At 41.6% G+C, this 23,273-nt stretch overlaps 1 protein-coding gene across 1 annotated transcript in view; it reads right to left on the reverse strand.

The window, feature by feature from the left end:
- Nucleotides 1-1,270: 1,270 nt before the first annotated feature.
- LRRC8C (leucine rich repeat containing 8 VRAC subunit C) overlaps nucleotides 1,271-23,273 on the reverse strand; it is a 75,264-nt gene continuing 53,261 nt past the window's right edge. The window contains exon 3 of the mRNA XM_080800923.1: nucleotides 1,271-3,812. Coding sequence (XP_080657049.1) covers nucleotides 1,539-3,812 — 2,274 coding nt within the window. The 3' untranslated portion in view covers nucleotides 1,271-1,538. The remainder of the gene's footprint in view (nucleotides 3,813-23,273) is intronic.

Genomic DNA, 23,273 nt, shown 5'->3' on the forward strand with positions numbered 1-23,273 from the left:
AGTTATTTTGAAACCCCAAGTCATCTTCCTAGTTCCTTTCATTGTTAAGTCACAAAACTCCCTTAGATGAGACTAGAGTTCTGAAAAAAGTCAAGTGTGAATTTACTACATAAAACAAAATTCCCACAATCAGCAATACCAGTCTTGGGTTGAGGGCACAAAAATTGTTTTCATTTTCCTGTTCTACACAGCAGAAGAATCAGGAACAGATTTTGCCCAAGATGCATCTACTAGATTGGATTAAATACAAAGATAAGGAAAAGCCCTGTTGACCATCAAGCAAAAATTATTTTCTAAGTGACATCCACTTAGCAATTTGTTCACCCCTTAAAAAGAAAAAGTAACAGGACCATTTTAGATGAGATGCTTATTTTAAGCCAAAAAGCAGAAGAGTTCCTGTGCCTGCATCACTTGCATCCGCAGCACAGGCAGGGTTACGGGAGCTCAGTTTATGGGGATGTGGGTTATTCGGTGGAATAGGCAGAATGGGAGGCAGTGGCCGGCCCCACCGCTGCCTGGGGCCACCAGCACACCTGGCTACAGGGCCCCTGCTCTATGAGAGAGTGCTTCAGTGGGGAATATTTTTTCCATCTGATGTAGCCACATATCAAGATATCAAAGATTATTACATTACAAAAACCAGGCTTCTGATTCTGATTTTTAAATTTAATTACCTATTTTAATTAAAATAAATTTAGCTTCTCTAAGGTGGTTCACCAGTACTACATAGCAATATTAAGACGGAGGGCGGGGGTGAGGTGGGGGGAGGAGAGCCTCTGTACTTTGTTTTTAAACGATATTTTTGAAATGTTGGTGAGAACGCAAATCAGTTAGATGGGAAATGACCAATTCAGATCAGCTCAGCGTGGAAGAGATTACTGTCTTCACTCACGTAACAAAATCCCAGCCTAACGATCACATGGACTGTCAGGTATAGGAAATAACATAAGTTGGGGTTCTGCTGGAGATGAGGAGAAATTTTGAAAACAATGGTCTGTGGCAATGCACTTCTGTGAATTTGCCCTCCAGAGAAGAGTCTTCTGTAGGACGGAGGACTTGGCCAGTGCAGAAGGCAGCCAGTATGACGATGACTAGTACAGACTCCTTGGTACATACACAAGGAAAACAAATATAAGGACCCTGGACAGGTGTAAACAAGCAAAATAATCACCTTGGCAAAATATCTATTTAAAAAAGACCAAAAAGCATGCAACTTAAAATTCCCTCCCTTTCACGAGAATGAAATGAAAACACACAAAAAAATCCAGATGGAACCACCTGTTTCTGTCAGTAGAAAACAATAATAGATACATTAGGTTCCAGGACAAATAAAACTTTAAAATATTAATATTGAAAAAATACAATTAAATTTTTATTAAAAAATACAGACTCCTTACTCAATCTCTGTGTACATTTTGTGTTGTGTGAAAAAGAAAAAAAATAAAAATAAAATAGGAAAGGCATTAAGACTACCTAATTATTTATACTGTATTTGGTAGAAGCACGGTTCAGTGAAGCTTTAAAGAAAAAGAAAGAAGTTACTCTGCCTTCATTTGCTCCCGGATGTCCGAAGGCAGTGTTTCAAACAGAGCATCTTCCACAACCAACCCAGCTCTCTTCAGGGCCCGGCAGTCGCCCAGTTCGGGAGGGAGGATTTCAAAGTGATTGCCTTTAACGTCTAAGTAGGAAAGAAATAACAAATTCCCAATTTTCGGTGAAAGTACCGAGAGGCTGTTTTTCCCGATCTTCAGGGTTTTCAGTTTCTTGCAGAAGTAGAGTTCATCTGGAAGGCTCTCCACTTTGTTACAAGTGATGGAGAAGTACTGTAAACTCTGCAGAACTCCGATTTCAGGCGGGATGAACCGGATGTCATTGTAGGACAAGTCCAAATACCGGATTTTGTTACATAGGAAGAGGTGGGAAGGCAGCACCTCTATTTTGTTGTGACTGAAGGCCAGGCGCTCTAGGCTGGTGAGCTTCTTGATGTGCTCCGGGATGTACGTGATGCTGTTGTGCCACAGTTTGAGCACTGTCAGCTTTCTCAAGTGCTGGAAGCTAACGATTTCCTCTATGGACTTCAGATTATTCTCTTTGAGGTCCAGTTCTTGGAGGCTGAGCAGACTGAACACAGCGTGGGGAATGCGCTCCAGGTCGCAGTGGACCAGCTCCAGCTCCGTCAGGTTGGTCATCTTCTTCAAGTTGTTGAGCATCACCAGCTTGCTGCCGTCATTATGGATGCACATCTTCTGGAGATGACTGGCAACGTCCACCACGGCCTGAGGGATCTTGGAAACGTTGCTTTTGATAGAGAGAATTTTAAGGCTTTTGAGATCCCGTAGAGACTCGAGGGTGACGTTTTTGGAGATATCGTGACTTAGAGAGCCGACCAGGTAGAGCTCTTCCAGATTCCGGAGCCCGTACATCCAGGGGGGCAGCTCTCTCATGTCATCAAACTTGACGCTCAGGACCTTGAGGTTCTCCTTCAGGAAGGAGAGCGCCGCACTGTGGATTTTGACTGAGCACTGGTGGAGCGAGAGCTCCTGGAGATTGTCGAGCTGCGCGATGGTGGCTGGGATCATCACGTTCTTGATGATTTCAAGTTTTAGAGACTGCAGCTCTGTGATCTCAAAGACCGTGTCTGGAAGGCCAGAGAGCATGATAAGAGGCAGTTCCAGTCGGTTATGGGCATTCATCTGCAGCTTCTGTCTCAGTTTATCGGGAGTCCACTCGTTATTTAAGTTCAGCTGCTTTAATTTGTTCTCGCTCACTTCAGACAGGAACACGGCAAATCTCTTGGAATACAGTGGGTCATACTGGTCTATCATATGAAGCATGAAAGCAAAGTCATTTTTCACATCCGGAATGTCGTCAATGCCGGTCTCCTGGCGGACATACTCGAAAGAGTATTCCCGTAGAGAACGGTAGAACAGCCAGTATAAGGTGTAAAGGCACGTCAGTCCGTAGATGCTTACAAAACACAGGTAGCAAAAGGACAGTTTTGAGAACAAGTGGGCCATGGTGTGATTACAAGAAAAATTTTTATATCCGGTCATGTCCTGAATGTCAACATTACAGTCCACGGTAAACTGAACTTTGGAAACCAGGGCACTGTTGTACGCGATGATGATGAGGAATTTTATAACCTTCAGCACAGTCTGGCGAACATACATAGCATAGAGTATATCGCCTTCTTCCACATGCAGCCTGAACTTCTTCACCTTCTCAAACAAGGCCTTCGCTTGCTCACCTTCCTTCTTATCCAGGGCCCCCGCTGTGGACTTGTCAACCACGAACTTCTCAGGGATGGACTTTAATGACTGAGAGTTGACCAGGCTGCCTTCCGGACCAGACTGGATGGTGTTGGACCTGCTCATGTTGTTCTTCCTGTTGTCCTTTTCCTCTGAATCCTCCCCAGACACTTCTGATAAAGCCCGTGTGGTCCAAGGGGAGTCAAAACACTTCCCCAGGATCGAGATGAAATGCTCTATTTTGGAGCTGGAGCCGGGGAACTTGAACCAAAAGTTGCTGCAGAGCATGAAGACCAGGGTATGGATGAGGACTAGGTAAGGGAAATACTTGGCATACCAGTGGAGGGCTCGCTCGTAACACATCTGGTTTATAAAACTGTACTGCTGGAGGTCCAGGTCTGTCTTGAGTCCTTTCATCTCCACGGTGGCGGGGTTGGTAGGAGACGGCTTAGGGGGAGGCAGCGGGGTGGTGCTGGCAACTGCTTGAGAGACATTGGACACGGAAGAGTGATTCTGAGAAGGCTGGACTCTTTTCGGAAGGCAGATGATCTTGTCTTGCATGACCTGAAACACAGAAGTAATATTTTCGAATTATATTATTCAAAGAGCTCTGATAATGTCATTAGTGTGAAGACAGCAGCAATAACATCCAATAAACGTCCATTTCCTTTGCCTGGAGAATACAATGTTCGATTCCGGCACCAGGATTTCATTCCCTGCCCACGTGCTGGGAAAATGAATTATTTGACTTTGCTTGTCAGGTCTAAGTTATGACATAGAACACAGTGGTTTTCTTAGGCCACAGAAGAACTTACAACAAAGTATTTAGAGAACATTTGTGTGTTTTAAAATTTTGCATTTCTTCTCTCCCTGGAGCCTAGGAGAATCAGTCATTGGTGTGGGAAGTATATCCCCTTATCAGACTGGATGGCTCCCCGGATTAGATGGGGTTGTGTATGGGAATCAACAGGACTGGCAGGAAGAAATGTGGAAGAAATTCCTGTCTTGATCCTCTCCCCTTTACTTTCTACCCATATCCTGGATTGCATGCATAGATGGATGCAAATGGTCTTCATAATGGGAATTCACTAAGCTTTTATAAAGACCATTTCATCTCTCCGCAGAGAGATATGAAAGAATACAGAAGCACTCCACAGTAAAACAATTAGGTTTAAACTTGCTGGCTTTTCACACAAGACATTACATTGAAAACTTTAATCTGTCTACCAATACCACAATTTGTTGGGAAAAAAAAATAGTAAGCCCTGAGAATGTCCAGGAGTCTCCTATCATTGCGATTTGGGTAAGAGAGAGGGCATCTTCCTGCAGATGAGGGAGCAGGAGGCAAAATACTGTTTGAATCAACCGGGAGGAACAGTCTCACCATTGAGGAGACCATGGCACAGAGAAGTTAAGTCACTTGCTACTGTCATCCTGGTCAGGCCACCTGGACCCAGAGACCACATTCTTATTTTATTATACCGCATTTCTAAAATTAAACCAAAAAGATGCCAATTTGACTTTATCATAATAAATTAGCATGTGCAGATTATGTTCCAGGAAAAGAGCTTACTTCTTCAAGACCCTATGCAGATAACAATGAAAGAATGAGGTTAAGGGGAAGAGAAGAAGTCTCACTACAAGAGTTACAAAAGCTCTGTCCAAGAAGATAAAGTGGGGAGCAATTATTTACTATGTCAATCAGGAGATGCAAGGAAGAAATCACACATGTGACTGCATTTCTAGAATCTGGTGGCCACAGACATATGCAAACTGAACAGTGGTCCTCAAGCATTTTTGTAAAAAAAAAAGAAAAATTATTTATTTATTTGACAGAGAGAGAGAGGGAGAGAGAGAGAGAGAGAGAGAGAGAGATCACAAGTAGGCAGAGAGGCAGGCAGAGAGAGAGGAGGAAGCAGGCTCCCTGCTGAGCAGAGAGCCCGATGCAGGGCTTGATCCCAGGACCCTGGGATCATGACCCAATGATCCCAGGCGCCCCTACTAGTCTTTTTTTTCTTTTTTCTACTAGAGTCTCTTAAGAGGGCAAAAAAGTGTCATGTTAAAAAAATGTCCACCATCATCTGAGCTTTCAGCAATTTATAATCACTGGTCATGGATCATCACAGCAAATATAATAATAATGAAGAAGTTTGAAACATTGGAAGAATTACCAAAATGTGACATTGAGACAGGAAGCAAATAAATGCTGTTGGAAAAATGGGGCCAACAGACCTGCTCCACACAGGGTTGCCACAACTTTTCCATTTGTGAAAAACACAGTATCTGCGAAGTGTGATAAAATGAGGTGTGCCTGAATAAGAGTTTCCATTTTTATCTCACATCTCAATGCACACCCTTTGCATTTCTGGGGGTTCAAGCACTCTACCTTGGAAACCCCTGGAATAGAAAATAGAGGAGGACGTCTAGACAAATGGCAAACTACCCTTAAGGAATGTAGAAGAGAGACAAATAAGAAGTTCAGCCTTTGGGGTCATGTTCTGGATGCATACATGCTCGTGGTCTCATTTAATGCTCCTACAGTCTGTGTAGTAAGCAGAAGGTAGGGGTGAGAGATGAGCAGGTAAAGGGAGTGCTTCCCTGAGCACTTTCCCCAAGAGTGACACCTTCGAGCTATTGTGTTCATATGGCATTGTTAGTGTTGTGATAAAAACACGGAAGACTTGGTTTGTGGAAGCGAGATCAGAAGGTAAAAAGGCAGGCACCTTCTTAAAGTGCTAACTCCCTGCCAAGCAGCCAGGCAGACCCCGTTCCTGGCCCCTTGCCCAGCACTTCCCCAGGCTTGTTCCTAATGGAGGAAGATAATAGACCTGTGGAGCTTGCTTGCATAGGGTTTCAGGATAGGCATTGCACCGGGTGCCAAGCAAATGGGGCAAACAAGGATGGGCTGAACTCCTGCTGGGCTCCCCTCAGCGGGATGGAAGCCCCATCCTCTTGGGGCTATCTATGGTTACAAGGTGGGGCTACCTTTTAATATTCTGCATAAAGGTACCTGATTGGCTAGCATCTGCCATGCTAAGGAGGGAGGCAGGTCATATTCTCGCCATTCTACAGAAGAAAAAACCAGCTAAGGTTCAGAGAATGTCAGTAACTTGTCCAAGTTCACACAGCAGTAATTTAAACCTGTCTTCTGTTTACAGCCTAGTGTTCTTCCACCCCTCCACACGTCTTCTCATCTCACCGAGCTTCTGCTGAGAGGGCTTCACAGAGAACAGCCCAGAGTAGGGGAGGGAGACAGAGCTGACCTCCCCAAGTTCCTCTCAGTCTTCTGATGCCAGATTTCTTTTTCAGTCTTCATGAAGACAATTTTTAAAATGTGCCTACTTCAGTCGCAGGAGGGGAAGGATGGTGATCTGTTTTCCAGCAGCTGTTAACTGTTCAGAAGTGAGCACAGAGTAGAAAAAATGCTGGAATTTAGTTGCTAAGGACAAGAGCTGCTCCTGCGGCTGAGAGACTCTCTCATCCGGAGACTCCAGCAGAGACGCAGCTCAGAGTAGAACTCCCCAAAAATGTGACAGTAGGTTGCCTAATCCAGGACTACGAGAAGGAACAGGGCAGGTTCAGTGTGAGGATTTAAACAGTAAAATGGCCACGGGATGGAGGAAGGAAGTTGCCTCCTCCATGTTAAAGAGACACAGTATTTCTGAACATGGTAGCGTTGAGAAGAACTGGGTGAAGGATCTGCATTTTCTAAGGCACGGTAAAAAAGGAAAAGACAGGCAAAAGTAAGGCAGCCAGGCTTCCTAAAACAGCAGCCGCAACCGCAACAACAAACGGCACAGGGTGCTTTGTGGTATCTTTGTAAAAAAGAGTATCTTGTAAGAACTTGAAATTCTTTGTTTCCTCTTTTCTGCTTTTTGGAGAAATTTATAACTAAACCTATATACCTCACTTCTCTGTACATTTATCAATCATTTAAGGATTAGAGCACCAAACAAACCTTCCAGAAAGGCAGCAACATGGATCCTCAGGGTTCCAGGCTGCTGGTGCGGGACTGAGGGAGAGTGGCTGGGGGGTGGGCAGGGACAAAGCCACCCTCCCGCCACACCCCTCACTCATCACCAGCTCATACACATCACAAGGCAGAGGAATTCCACCATTTTCATCCAGAGGCAACCCTCAGAATGCCTTTGGAGGAAAAGGGCTTGACACCCGGTAGCTACAATGTGTGTTTGTGAAGGGAGCCTGGAGGGGCAGGGAAAATGGGGTGGGGGGAGAGAAAAAAAATGGAAAAGCAGGATGAACCAGAGAATCCAATCCAAAAATACAGCAAGGTGAGAAAGTTATTATCCTAAAGGCAAATATAAGAATAATTCTTGAATAAAACTCATCTGTGTTAAGGAAAATACCTGAGTTGGTTTGGGAACCGGGAAGGGAGGTATCCAGAATAAGGTGAGTCACTGAGAGCAAAGGTCAGATGCACCATGGCAACAAGGAGAGCCAACCCTACACTATATTGGGATGAACAGGCTTGGAGGTGGGAGGAGGTGAGTCAGCAGAGCAGAGAGGGGCTGGAATCAAAGAAAATGGGTCAGGCAACATGGTGGGAGGCTGGAGTGTATACTCATTATTTCTATTTTGAGATATAAATACCTTTCAGTCTTGCCCCAAACTTTGGTAGAATCTGCTACACAGACACAGACACACACATGCACACACACACAGAGCTTTTGTGAGTTAATTTTATAAAAATCACAAAACGGAACAAACTTTCATGCTTGGATTAAATCTGTACAGACAGGGAGAATTTGCCTGTGACAGGGAGAATTTGCCTATGATCTAAACTGTTTCCATGGCAGCAGGAACGAGGACCGTGAGAACCAAATCCTTCCAGGAGTCTGTAGAACTTGGAGAGGGTCATGGGTACAGGGGCTGGAATTTGATCCATCACGGTCTAGATCACAAGGAGCCACTAATGTCTAGGTGACAAACATGTATAAAATGCTCTTTCAAGGCCTTACAAGAAAGGCCCGGAGGGATAAAAATATACAGGTAAAATTGTTCCATCACTGTGATAATATCCAGGTAATGTTCTGGAAAAGGAACCCAAGGGTTTCAGGGTTTGCAGAAATGGGCTCAGTAAAATTTGGATTCATAAATTCTCATTTGTAAATTATTTTGAGATAACATAACAGCTGCGTTTAGGGGGGAAAAATGAAACTCGATGTGTTTTCGAGAGAGAGCGAAAATTCAAGCTGCCTTAAAAAAGGAAAACGGCCCATCCAAACCATGCTTGAAATGCTGCTCAGATCTAGGAAAAGAAATAAAATATTTCAGATCATAATTATCCAATTTATACCAGCAAAGAGATGCATTTTTAAGTGGAATATGGGCATACTATATCACCTATTGAAATGCCTCACACCGTCAAGCCTTTGGGTGGTAGGTGTCACTATTTTAAAACATTAGTGGTCATGCCTCTGTCTTAGATTGTCTGAGGCAGCTTTGATGACAGTTATTTGAGTCTCAGTACTTTGTTAGAATTATAACAACCACTATGATAATGTAAAAACAAGATCTGCTTCATTTAGACAATTTCCAGAAACCGCAGTGCGGTGAAAAGCAGAACCCACCTGTGGTAACAAAAAAGTATCGCATTTGCATGAATGAGACACCAAAGAGCGGAGGTTAAAACAAAACAGAACAAAACCAAACCACTTAGCTTCAGAGAAGCTGCTTGAAATAACAAAGACAGAGCAACAGAAGTAAGTGCCAGCTAATCTCGAACACTCCAGAGATAGAGAGGACATTGATGGGAGGGGCAGAACAGGAGAGTGGAGTAGTTCTGCGTGTGCCCTCCGGAGAAGGCAAGCATTTTGGCCTCTCTGCTCTATGTCAGATAATATGTTAGGGTTACCAAGAGCAATAAGGCCTTCAAGGTCAAGCACGGAGAAAGACAACTAATCAGCAGTGTGATAACTGCTCAAACCCCTGTTTGTCTTTCACAATGAACTTTATAATCAACTTGCCTAGACCCAGAAGAGGAAACAAAAACACCTTGGTGGTATTTTTATTGGAATTAAATTACTTCTAAATTCGTTTAGGAAGAACTAACATCTTTATGGCATTGATTCTTCTTCTCCACGGTGTGTTTCCACTTGTTCCCATTCAATTTTAAGACTTCCAAGAGTGTTCTATAGCTTTCCTTACATAGATTTAGGACACTTAATGTTATGCCTAAATATTTTTATTATTTGCTATCATAAACCTTTTTTTTTTTTTTTTTAAACACAGATGGTAGAGTCCTTCTTTCCTCCTTTCCTACCTTTGTGCCGTTCCTTAGAAAGCCCGGTGGACGCTCTTCCAGATCTCTATCTGTGCATTTGCATATATATGACATATAAATGCATGGAATCTCCCCATATGGACTGTTTCTCCACCTTGAGCTTTTATGTCCTGAAGACCCTAATGCGTTGGCACACAGGGCTCTATTTCATTTTGAGGACCAGAGAATTCCTAGTGTCGGTATGCTTTACTTTACTAAAAACATTTCAATGATGACATTTCAATGATGACCTGCATTTAGGTAATTTTTCTACTGAAACCAATGTCAATGTCAAAAAATGACACACCATCTCACTTTATATGAAATTCTACAAAATGGGACAGAGAACGACGGGCAGTCACCAGAGGTTCTCGGCAAAGTTTTGGCACCAGAATGCCTTGGGCGATTGAGATCTGTGTCCTGTTTGTGGTGGTGGTTACAAGTTTTAGGCATGTTTTATTTATTTATTTATTATTATTATTATTATTTTTATTATTTTTTTAATGCATGTTTTAAAACTCAGATGTAGACCTTGTTTTGATAAAGAGTGCATTCTTGAAGATGGCAGGGTTAAATGTGATCTAATATTAACAATATCCCACCAGCTTTAAAAAAAAAAATATTGTTCTTTCAGACTTTGCACCTGTCTGTGATTTTGTTTTATTTTTTAGGTGTCTCTCTTATGGATCTTAAAAAAAGAAAAATCCAAACTAATCACCCTTTTTACAGTGAATTTAACCCATTACATTATTTGCTCACTCACATTTGGATATTTACTAGTATTTGGACTTATTTCTGTATTTTTTTATTTTTATTTATCCCTTTCCTTCTTCCTGCCTTCTGCTGCACTGATCACACCACTAGCTAGTTCCCATCCTGCCTCACCTGGTTAGTAAGGTGTAGACTGTATTTCTAGGAAGAAGCTACCTATAATTTTTTTAAAACATACATATTTTAAGTTCTCAGTATTGCAACCCTGCCCCCAAGCATGTTTGAACTACCCAGTGAACTACCCCATTGCGCTGTTCTTGGGCTTTGTTTCAGTTTTCTCCTGAAACACACATTTAAAAAAAAATGACCTATAGTTGGTTGAGGTTATTTGTAGGTTTATGAAATCATGAGCTCATCAGTTTTCTTAGTTCCTGCATCTTCTCTAAGTAAATTCCTTAATTCTTTTAATAAGGGTCTGTGGACTGAAAGTTCATATACCCTGTGTATCTGAATGTGTCTCTATTGCTTTCATTCTACAAAATTCTCTCTTGACAGCAGTTTCCCTTCCGCACTTTAGAATACTAGTCCATCGTCTCCTGGCCTCTCTTTTCACTGCTGGGAAGCCTGCTGTCTGATCGAGTTTGTTCTTTAGTGGGCAATCTAGCTTTCTCTCCGGTAGCTTTTAAGATCTTGCCTTTAATCCCAGATCCTCTACAATTTCACTTTAATTTTGAATATATATGGATTAATCCTGCTCAATATCTGTAGCTCAGGACTCAACTTTCTTCAGTTTTGGAAAGCTTCACCAAAATTTCCTTAAATATTGCTTACACACTTGCTCTATCATTTCTTCCATTTTTTTCCCCATCATTCCTATTAGATGGATGTTAGAGCCTCTCAGGGATCACCCATGGGTGTGGGTGCTTTTTAATTTAATTTTAATCTGGGTAAACTCTGGAATCTTAGCAAATTCATAGTCTTATTTTTCATATTTTTAAATTCAGTGACTTTTTTTTATTTCTAAATGTTTTCTACCCATTTGCTCTTCTGTCACAGCTCCCCAATTTTTAATGGTATATCTTTATCTCTCTGACCACTGTAAGTATATTTACTCGAACTTCATTATTTGGTTCAAAATGTAGTTTGGTCTCAAGTGAATCAATGGACCATCGCCTAATTTTGCTGAGAGCCTTCTCTGAGAGTAGTTTTCTTCCTGTGCCCTCAGTGGGAGGCTGGTTCTGAGGTGGAGATTGTCTCCCACCATCTCCTGTGTGCTCTTTTGTGGTTTCCTACACCTAACCCCCAGCCCCCCAACCCACCATTGGCTCTCTAGTGTTCTGCTCCCATGTCAGGGTCTCACAGATCCGGTTGGGAAACAGCAGGCAGGCTGGCTCCGCTCCTGGTTGGGAGGCTCGGTTTCCTCAGAAGCACCAGTCCACCACCCAGTTACTTGTCATTCTTTTCAGCTTCCTTTGGGGAGCGGGGGCCTTTGGCTTCAAACAGTGACCAGGCTCTGGTCTCTTATCTTGTTTCGTGCATTTTTAGCTCCCCTTGCTGGCAGGAGCGCAACCCCTGGCTGCTACTGGCTGTCCTTGGCTCACAGCCCGGCAGTCACTTCAGCTCAGCCCCACTCAGTAGTCCATTCCTGCTCCACAGAAATGCTCTCTTGTTTTCAAGTCCATGTAGGCATTTTTAAAAAATCTCCTCTTACACTTTATCGTGGCTACCTACATTGAACAGAGTGAGTGTTTTCAAGTGCAACACTTGCTTTAGGATCTTTTCCAGAAGATAAAGTCTGTGTGTGTGTGTGTGTGTGTGTGTGTGTGTGTGTGTTTTAATATGAAAATTCAGTCTCAAGACCATGAAGAATCAGCATTACTTGGGTAGTGCCAGACAAGGTACAGCTGTCATGCCAAATCCCTCTCCCCACCACACGAAGGCCGAATTCTTTATGCATCTCCCAATAACAGCATGAGAGTACATATTGTCCTACAACCTCAACAATTAAGTCCATTACTCTTTTTCTATACATTAGAACCCCAAGATTATTTCTCTCATCTAGACTTTAAGTCACAGTTATGACTATATTACCACTGAAAGAAGTGAGAACATTTGCTGCGTACGATAAAACGGCAGGTGTCATTCCAACATGTTAACTTGTGATCCAGGCATACTCTTTAGATTGGGGTTGATTCTTTAAAGAGGTAGTGCTTTATTTTTTTAAGATTTTATTTACTTGTCAGAGAGAGAGCTAGAGCAAGAAAGCAGCAGGCAGCAGGAGAAGTAGGCTCCCTGCTGAGCAAGGAGCCTGATGGGGGACTTGGACCAGAGCCAAAGGCAGACACTTAACTGACTGAGCCACCCAGATGTCCCAAAGAGGTAGTACTTTAACTTGGTTATGGTCTAGTTACAATCAGGTAGATGGTAGCCACAAAGAGGCAGATGGGCCAATATGAAGGTGATAAACCCTGTCCTCTTCCCACCCCATAGATTCAAATACAGCTGATTCCAAAGGGTTCTACCCCACAGCTAATCATCCAGATTTAAATTTGACATTTAAAAAAAAACAAAAAACAAAACTCTCCTAACCCAAGAATGACCTAGCAAGAAACAGATCCTAAAGACTTACTTCCCAGGACTTGTTCAGAGATACTAAGGATAGAGTAGTTTTAGTTTTATCAGCTAGAACTTCTTTTTTTTTTTTAATGATTTTATTTATTTACTTGACAGACAGAGATCACAAGTAGGCAGAGAGGCAGGCAGAGAGAGAGGGAGAAGCAGGCTCCCTGTTGAGCAGAGAACCCGATGTGGGGCTCGATCCCAGGATCCTGGGATCATGACTTGAGCTGAAGGCAAAGGCTTAATCCACTGAGCCACCCAGGCGCCCCTCAGCTAGAACTTCTTGAATATCCACTCTATGTTAAGCATCATAGCAAAATCAAGGAGGCATAACCAAGGTTTACTCTTCTAAAAGCACTTCTGGCTCTATTGGAGAGACATAAAGAGTCACATGAAAAGTCACACAGAGGTGCAAATGAGGCATGTATACACCAAGTGAATGGTGTGGTAAGTACAATGAGCACTCAGGCTTAGAGTGAGGGGGGTGGGCTTCATGGGGTTGGACCACCTTCACTTGGACCTTGAAGCTACTGGACTTGGATAGGTTATGGGAAGGTTATGGTCAGAACCTCGTGCGCCCAGAGGCAGGAACAAAGAGTTGCATGGGAAGAGCCAGAGAAAAAAAGGGAAAGATGGAGTGTGGCTCTTTCTCTCTGAGGTAGACTCATTTCTCCCGGGAGAAGGGAGAGATACAAGGGAAGGAAGTTAATGTTCATGTCTCCAAGTTATCAGTTAATGTACAAACTTAACTCTCCCAGAAACAAGGTTCTAGAAGATAAAGGAAGCACCTATTCTCAAGAGACAATATTTGCCTCCACCAGTGACAGGATTCACTCTGAAAATGCAGATTTCACTTCAGGGCTAACAGGTGGAAATATTTTAGGCACAAACACATCTTGGTGAGAAAGAGAAGGAACTGAAAAGGTAGGAAAGGTGGTTCTAGAGGGGCAAACACTGAAATGGGTTCATTCTCAGCAAATGTCTGATTCATATGTCTTGCTATTCTCCAAGGCTGGTGTGTGTACATTTGTGTGTACATTTGGGGGCAGTCACCGCGGGAGCACAGACATCTCCGAGCACCGCACCCGGCATCCCTCTCACCAGCACAAACCAGCGCCTGTCTCCAGGGGAAATGGGAACGCATAACTGCGAGGGTGTGGGGTTCCCTGTGTGCCGTGTGCATTGCATAAGATTTAGGATGGCGCCTAAATCTTATGTGATGGGCAGGTAATAAGACACTGTACGGAGGAAGTGTACCTATAGCCAGAGAGTAACAAGGAAGAGAGAGAAGAAAACACCAGTCTTAAGCAAACTGCCCAATTTTAAGGTGTTTATTAACAGACACAAAGGCTGAGTAAAATGTCTGTTTTTATTGGTTGCTCATTTCCTCGACAGCAACGGGAAAAGGAGAAGAAGAAAAAAAAGTCATATCCTGGCACTTCTGATGCGTGGAGTCGATGTCCTTGAAGCCAAATTCAAGGGAATGGAGGGATGAACTGATTAAAACGTGAATTTTTGAATTCATTAATTCTCTCGGTAGTAAGGTATATCAAGAGTTCACTTCCTACAGGGTTCATCTGTACTGACAGAAACCCAGGCATCAAGCACTTCTTCTCGGTCCTGCATTATCAGAAATTTCTGTGCTTGAGGGACTTGAATGCCATTAGTCTGGGAGAAGAATTAAACACTGAAAAAGTTATAGTTTCTGGAGTTATTACCATATAGAATAAGGACATATAGTTAAACAGAACAGGAAGAGGGAGCCTGGGCGGCTCAGTCGGTTAAATGGTTAGGCAGCTGCCTTCAGCTCAGGTCATGATCCCCCAGGGTTCTGGGATTGAGCCCCCCAGTAGTCGGGCTCCTTGCTCCGTCAGGAGTCTGCTTCTCCCTCTCCCTCTGTCCCTCCCACCGCTAGTTTGTTCATCCACACTCTCTTTCAAATAAATAAAATCTTAACAAGAAAAAAAAAAACACTGAACAGTCTTTCAAGCCCTGGTTTGCCCCCTATCACAGCAGATAAGGAAACAGCATAATTGTTCATCATTTTACCTCCTAGACCAGCAAGCTCTCTAAACGTTGACTCCATCCTCAACTAATACTGCCTGGTACAAATTAGGTATGCAATAAATAAGAGGTGGATAAGCAAACACATTTTCCCACCAAAGGGAAACAAACCACAATGGTAAGCACGCACGCTTATAAAATCGGATGCTAGTGAACATCTGGAAATATATGTGTTCGAGCTACCTTCCTCTGAGATGAAACAATTCATTTCACACATCTTCCAAATTGCCAAATGATGTCTGCCTCATGATTCCTAAAGCTGGAGCTGAGTGCTTACTCATTTAAGATACACGAAGAGGGGGCCAGAATTGGGAAGCACCATCCATTTATTCCTCAGTCAGAAAGAAACCATCACATCTGCCTTAGAATCATGTCTACATTTGATACTTCGCTTAATAAAGGTGATTCTCCTACCACTGTAAATACACTGACTTTTCAAGGGTGAGGACCAACTACGCATATTATAAATGTTATTTTAATTGACTATTTTTAGAGAGAGCGCGGGTACGGTTCTGTGAGTGTGGTGGGGGAGGGGGAGAAGGAGAGAGAGAATCCTAAGCAGACTCTGTGCCCAGTGCCGAGCCCCAATGCAGGGCTTGATCTCACGACCCTGAGATCATGACCTGAGCCAAAATCCAGAGTTGGTCGCTTAACCGACTGAACCACCCAGTGCCCCAAATATTAATTTTTTAAACCTTTGGTGAGTCTGAGACTTTCCAGGCATCAAGGATGCTCTCATTTCCTGTATCTTAGTGGTATCTACATTGTGTTTTCTTCTCCATTTGAGGTTGGCTGCACCGGGATGCAAAAGGAATTAGGGAAAAAAAATTAAAAAATAAGGGAGTGGATCAGATTCAAAACTGGTTTTTCTTCATGGCATTTTTCCACAAGCCAAGTGGACTAGTGAATTATTTGATTCATGGCAATTTAAGATTTAAGTGGAAAGCATTTCAAAGTCAAAACCACATGAGAGAATTTAGAGGATTTAAAAGAAACTAAGGGTAGGGACGCCTGGGTGGCTCAGTTGGTTAAGCGGCTGCCTTCGGCTCAGGTCATGATCCCAGCGTCCTGGGATCGAGTCCCACATCGGGCTCCTTGCTCCGCAGGGAGCCTGCTTCTCACTCTGCCACTCTGCCTGCCTGTGCTCGCTCTCTCTCTCTCTCTCTCTCTCTGACAAATAAATAAATAAAATCTTTAAAAAAAAAAAAAAAAAAAAGAAACTAAGGGTAAACATTAGGAAACTACAGTAAATGGTTCACAATAGAGAGAGTTTGTTTCAGTTGCCTGTGGAATTTGAAATATTTATAGTTATGCTCTTGAAATAACGAAGGGAAAGATCTTTTTGAAGCAATCTCTAGGAACTGAAATCCGAGTTCTGCATTTCACTGACTTATCCCTGGACACCCTGTAGTTCACAGATAAATGTGTGAACAGGGCTAAGATGAAAGAAATTGGAGGAGTCCAAAGAGAAACATAAATCCTCTGGGCTATCTAGACAACAGTGCTGTAAACCAGCACAAAAACGCATAATTCTAAACAATGCAAGCATACAAACAAAAAAGTTGTACTGAAGGGATTGTTTTAAAAAATGGTCATTTTAGAAATTTACTCTAATAATTCAAGAAAAATTGCTACAGTACTCAGCAAGTGAATGATGTCAAGGCTGTGGTCAATCTTATGCGAAGGAACAGAGGTTATCGTTTATGAGAGAATTCCTGTACTTTGTTATGACGTCACGGAAGGCTAGCAGGTAAGGCAAGAGACATGGCAATTCTTAGTCATTAGGTTTGTTGAATGGTAGGAAATCATCATGCTTTTTGGAAGCTAACCTATCTGGACTCCAGAAATATCATTAACTTGGATAAGAAAGATTCCACACCTTCCAGTTAAACATATCTTTTACCATGTAGGGTGAATTTCAGTTACCGATATTTTTCTGACTTATCTAGATAGTTGACCTCTGGGCAGAACGCAAGACTCTTCTTTGTTCCTCCCTACTTTCTAGGAGAAATGGGGCTAGTAGTGACAGTAGCATTAAAGGAAAAGTAGGGAAGCTTGGTGCTCATAAGAGTGGCAGGCTCTTAAGATTAGTTCATTTGGACTCTTTCTTTAGAGCTTCCCTTGGGAGTCACTTTTTTTTTTTTTTTTAAAGATTTTTTTATTTATTTATTTGACAGATCACAAGTAGGCAGAGAGGCAGGCAGAGAGAGAGAGAGAAGGAAGCAGGCTCCCTGCTGAGCAGAGAGCCCGATGCGGGGCTCGATCCCAGGACGCTGGAATCATGACTTGAGCCGAAGGCAGCAGCTTTAACCCACTGAGCCACCCAGGCGCCCCACTTTTTTTTTTTTTTTTTAAGATTTTATTTATTTGACAGAGAAACATGGCAAGAGAGGGAACACAAGCAGGGGCAGAGGGAGAAGCAGGCTTCCTGCTGAGCAGGGAGCCTGGTGCAGGGGTTGATCCCAGGACCCTGAGACCATGACCTGAACCTAAGGCAGATACTTAATGACTGAGACACCCAGATGCCCCTGGGGGTCACCACTCTGAGGTCTCTTTTCTTCCTTGAAGATGGTGTGATATGATGGGTCTGGAGCTGCCTCTCTCTTGGAAGGAGTGCCTGGGGAAGGTAGATCAGAGAAGCTCTCCCCTTGGCTTTAGAGTGAATCAGCAATCTCTTCCCCTCTCTTAACCCTCCCTTCTTCCCTCAGTCTCTTCCTTGCCTGAATGTCCCCTTTCTCGCTCTGGGCAGGCAGAGATTAAAGTGCACGGAAAGAGGATAATGAGGCTTTTTGAGCTGCCCCTCAGTCCCTCTTCATCCAGATCACATAGCCTTCAGTGCTTAGGCAAAGGAAGGCCTTGTGACTTATCTGAGGTCCGCCTTAGCTCAGCAGAAGATGGATATAGTGACTTTTTGAGGCCAGAGCTGAGCTTTCATCAAATGTTCTTTTGACTGGTCCTGTCCTTTGTCTACCAAGCTCCTGTGTGGTGCTCTGGGAGAGAAAAGAATTGAGCATTTGGTCCTTTATCTTAGACCTTTCTCAAGCTGCTTAGCAGAGAACCCAAATAATCACACTTAGGGCTATAAGGAAATGCACCAGATGAAGGCATTTGAAGTATATAGTTAAAGAGACTAAAAATAATACATTTCTATTTTATCACCACTTTTTCACAATAAATTGTGAAATGAAGATGAGGACTATCCTGCTCATTTAATAACACAGGTTCAGAAAAGCCATGTGTTTTACCTAAAAACCCATCTATGGGAGAATTCATATTTTCTGTTTGAAATCTGGGGGAAAGACTTAACTTTTCTCTTTAAATTTACTTGATGTAGCTGAAATTATAAAAATCAACTCAGGTTTTACATTTCCAGTGAGCATGAGTTTTCTTACAAGGTAAATGATGATGTAATTGATGGTCTGTTTAATAGACAAAAGCCTTGTAGTTGATGGTGTAGAATTTCTAAAAATATAAAATTAAGTGACTAACCAATATAGTCATACACAAAAGTGATCCAGAAGGAGATATCTCTACATTTTCTCATCATGCATTAAGCATTTCTGAGTCCAATATGTAGCACCTACATTTTATTTTCTTCTTTTTTTAAATTAGGTTTTTATTTTTTAAAGATTTATTTATTTGAGAGAGCACATGCAAGCAGGGGAGGGGCTGAGGGAGAGGAGAGAGAGAATCCCAAGCAGACTCCATGCTGACCACAGAGGCCGACGCAGGGCTTGATCCCACGACCCTGAAATCATGATCTGAGCTGAAACCAAAAGCCATCCCTCACCCAACTAGCCACCCAGGCACCCTTTAAATGTTTATTTTAATTTCAGTTAGTGTAAAGTGTTCTATTAATTTCAGGCATACAATATAGTGATTCAACAATTCTGTATATCACCATAGTACCTATATTTTAAAAGTTAACATCATTATCCCAAAACATAAGCTAACATGTTTGAACTTAAAGCTACAGAGCCTTACCTTTAGGTATCAGTGCAAAGACTCTCACCAGTCTGAAGGACTAATATGCTTGGAGCTCAATTTTAAAATAGCTGATCCTAATATTGCCAGTTAGCATAGTTTACTTCTTTGGAAAGCTAATGTTTAGGACTTGCTATTATATGATGAAAAGTCACTATGCATATTTAAGAGCCTTTATTTCTTTATTCTTTAGGAAGAAGAAACCCTGTTAACATTAAAAAAAAATAGAAAGAAAAAAACCCTGAGTCGTCTTTTGCTAGAATCTTTCAAGTGAACATATATTAAATTTTACTTTGCCTCACAAATCGTATTCCTTGTAACACACCATAACCCTTTCTTCCCCAGGAATGTAATTTAAAAATCATCCAATATAGAGTATTGACAAATTTGATTTCCCCAGGTAGACTTAACTGTTCTCCATCTTTCGTAGTCATTGCAAACAATGGTCATTGAAACATGACCACATGTGAGCATGAACGTACACATTGCTACAATTATCTTACACTTTAGATGGATGTATATGAATGTTTATCTTCGTAACAGTGCAAACAGCTTCAGAGCCAAGACCAAGTTTTGTGTTGTGAGAACTTAGCATGTAACAGAGTGTGTAAAATAAAATGGTATAATGAATGAATGAATATGTTATTTTGCCTTTCCAAATATTCCTTAAGCTCCTTGGGGCAGAGATGGAGCCTTAATTATTTTGTTTTCCCCATAAAGCCAAACATAGTCCTCGGCACCCAGTCACCATTCAATAAATATGTACTGATTTTGTTGAAATTCGCAAAAATTTCATTGAACAGAATACTTCTCCTTATCACTACATATACTCAAATAGAAACTAGATATTAATCTGTCAAGGATGTTATAGAAGAGATTTGTCTATTGGGTGGGAAACTATAGTAAATCACCTCTAAATTTCCTGGCAATTCTGAAATTCTGCTGTGTTTATTTTTTAAGGAAATTTAATTAGTGCAGGACTACAAACTTTAGAGAATAAAATAACCAAGTATTATGAAAGTATGGCCATTACTCAAGAACCACTAAATTTTAAGTTAATTTTTAAAGATCCCTGAAAGACTAAAGTATAATAAAGAGTTAATTAACATTAAAAAAAAAAACAACCCTCAAAAGTCCATTTGAAAACTGGTTGTTTAGAATGAAGAAATCATTTTCCTACAAAACAACATGGAGGTTTTCAGACTTCTAGGGAAGCTCAAAAATCCCATACCTGGGTACAAGGTCAAGTATTAATACTGTTCTAGAACTTAATCAGTGCCCATAATATGGTTTACTTCGGGATGTTGGCAGTATACTTCTCTGCACAACATCTGAATAAATGGGCAACCGTCTGGATAAGAAAAACCTGGTTTTCACCACAGCAGTCAACTACGATTTTATTATAAAACAACCACATATGGTCAAAACATAACAAATTCTCAGTTCTGTAAAATATATCCCACTGGTCTCGCAGAGCTGACTTTATAACTTCTTCTGTGTAGGTACCTCAATTTCTGGAAGTTCCTTTGCTAAAAGAGCATGATTTTTTCCTACACAAATTTTGGCTGTACTTTTCTAGCACACGAGGGCATATAACCACATATAAGTCAGGCTGTGTTGATCTGTAGCACATTACTGTAATACATCTTCAAACAACTTGTTTTTCCAATTCTGTTGCTCAAACATAGGGCCTATCTCACTTCTTTGTCACTAGGCTTCTGCTGATTATTCTAAGAATGATGATTCCTCCGTGCTTACCCAGTTCTAGAAGGCTGCGTTTAATTGCTGATATTTCTAAAGGAAGATTACTTGCTACTGGCTGCTTTTTCTACTTTTGGGGGAAGATCTGATTTTTATTACCTCCTCATTAATTACCCCACACAGGTTTTCCTCTGTCAGTTTATGATTCAGTTTTAAGTTGCATGTTCATATAATTGTTTTTATTAAGACAGTCACTGAATTCTTCGGGCTGCTGAAGCATATTATGCATCTACTCCACACATTTCTCGAGTCCGTGGCAAGTCTAAGACATGCAGGTGGGCACAAAGATGAATCAGACACGCATCCTGCCTTTTAGCAACTTCAAGTCTTGTAGGGACAATGAGGTACGCTCTTGACATTTTCTGCCACACACTCTTGGCTAAAGTGTCAACAAAGGGTCATGCTAATTGCTTTGGCAATTCATAAGGTCCTAGGTCCCAAAAGCTGTAGGATTAAGTTCTTTGTCCTAAATCTCACGAGTCAGACTTAAATCTGAAAGCTTCACTCTAAGACCTCTGATATTTGTGGGGGCACAGTGGTGACGATGGTGGTGATGCTCAAGGTAGGTTAATGCTGATGTCGAACCTGATGAAAATGATGCAAACAAGAAAAATTGCAAGGGGCAGCACTCCCTTATGCTCCCTTTGGACCTGGCACACTGGCCTCCTCTGTTTTATTGTTAGCATTCTCTTCCTCTATATACCCACAGCCCTCCCTCTCTCAGTTCCTTTAATTCTGCTCAAATGTCACCTTTTCAGAGAGGACTTCCTTGACAACCCTCTTTACAGTAGAATGCTTGTCACTCTCTCTCCTTATATGGCTTTACTTTTTTTTTTTTTTTTAATTTTTGGAATTTTAAAATTTATTTTTTTAATAAGATTTTTATTTATTTATTTGGCAGACAGAGATCACAAGTAGGCAGAGGCAGGCAGAGAGAGAGATGGGGGGGGAAGCAGGCTCCCCGCTGAGCAGAGAGCCCGATGTGGGGCTCGATCCCAGGGCCCTGGGATCATGACCTGAGCCAAAGGCAGAAGCTTTAACCCGCTGAGCCACCCAGGCACCCCTGGCTTTACTTTTCACAAAGCACTTCTATCTAATGTGTATTTTAAGTTGATTATTTTTTTTTACCGGAGACTTGTCATTTCTTATCACTGCCTGACCTCACTGCTTAGCACTATTTATTACAGAGAACAAAGGAACATTGTTTGCATGACACACGGATTCTTGGACCATGTGGAAGGGCATCTCCAAGGAAAGAAAACTCAATACTTCACATGACATTTTCAGAAAGTTCTAGACTTTTTGACAGTCTGGGTTGGTACTGAGCTAAAATCTTCCTTCCTAAAACTTGTTAATTGGTTCTATTTGGTGTTCTAGGACACAGGGCATAAGTTTAAGACATTTCAACTTTCCACACATATTTGCTGTCTATTCTCATGTTCCCATCAATCTTCTCAACTTTAGGCCAAGCATACCTTCCACCAGGCCTCAGGGGTGTGGGTTTCTCTCTTGTACTAGCCACAGTCTCTGAAGTTATGGTGTGAGATACCCACAAATGGATATACCTATCTTTGTGATTCAAAGGTCTCAGCCCCTTTCTACAGCTGTTATTCTCACTGCACCTTACCACTTGGCAAAAACTGTTTTATCTACTCTTCCTTGTTCACTCATCCCTTCATTCCACAGAATGAATTCTAGTGAGTGCTTACACCAGCGTGCTACTACCCTTGGTTCTGGGGATAGAGGATAAACCTGACATGAGGCATGACCTTACGGAGTTTAGATCACTTACAGGTATTTCTTCCAGCAGATTTTTGCTTTTGAAACAAAAGTATGATGAATCTTATAGCTAATGTCTTTTACTTGTGGAATTTGGAGTTAAGAAATTTCCAGCTTGGAAAAGAAAAAAGAAATTTCCAGCTTGTAAAATACAACAGAAATATTTGCACAGAGATTTAGAAGTTTATAACTGAAAAAAAGGATAAGATTTAAATGGAGCACCTGACTCTATAAAGAATATTTAAATAAATTAGTTCATATAGTTGGGGTGGTGTGTGTGGAGAGGGACAGGGAGAGGGGAGGCTCAAGGACAGAGGGCTGAATTATCCATATTCCTCAGTGCATAGTAATTATCATTCCTACAGTGCCTCTTCCTTCCTCTCTCTCCTCCTCTCTTTCTTTCTTTTCCTCCCTTTATGCCATTCTATTCTCCATCACTGCTATTAAGTGAGCACTTGTCTTATAAACTGGTATAAATTTATCAAGTTTCTAAAAAAATCAAATTAGATTTTTATTAATATTGCCTTAAATTTCTAAAATAATTTGTGGGAACTGGACCCTTTGCAATATCAATTCTGTACTATCTGAGGACATATAATATCTCTCCATTAATTTGAATTGTCTTATATGTCATTCACTAGACATTTTTTTTTTTAAAGATAATCAAAGTTCTTGGCTTGAGATATCTTTTATTTATTTATTTATTTATTAGACAGAGATCACAAGTTCATTCACTAGACATTTTAAAGTTTTCTGTGAAGTTCCTGTACCTTCTTGGTTAGCTTAATTCCTATACATGCGATAGTGGCTATTTTGAATGGTAT

This window comes from Martes martes (assembly GCF_963455335.1).
Source record: "Martes martes genome assembly, chromosome: 4".
Classification (NCBI taxonomy): domain Eukaryota; kingdom Metazoa; phylum Chordata; class Mammalia; order Carnivora; family Mustelidae; genus Martes; species Martes martes.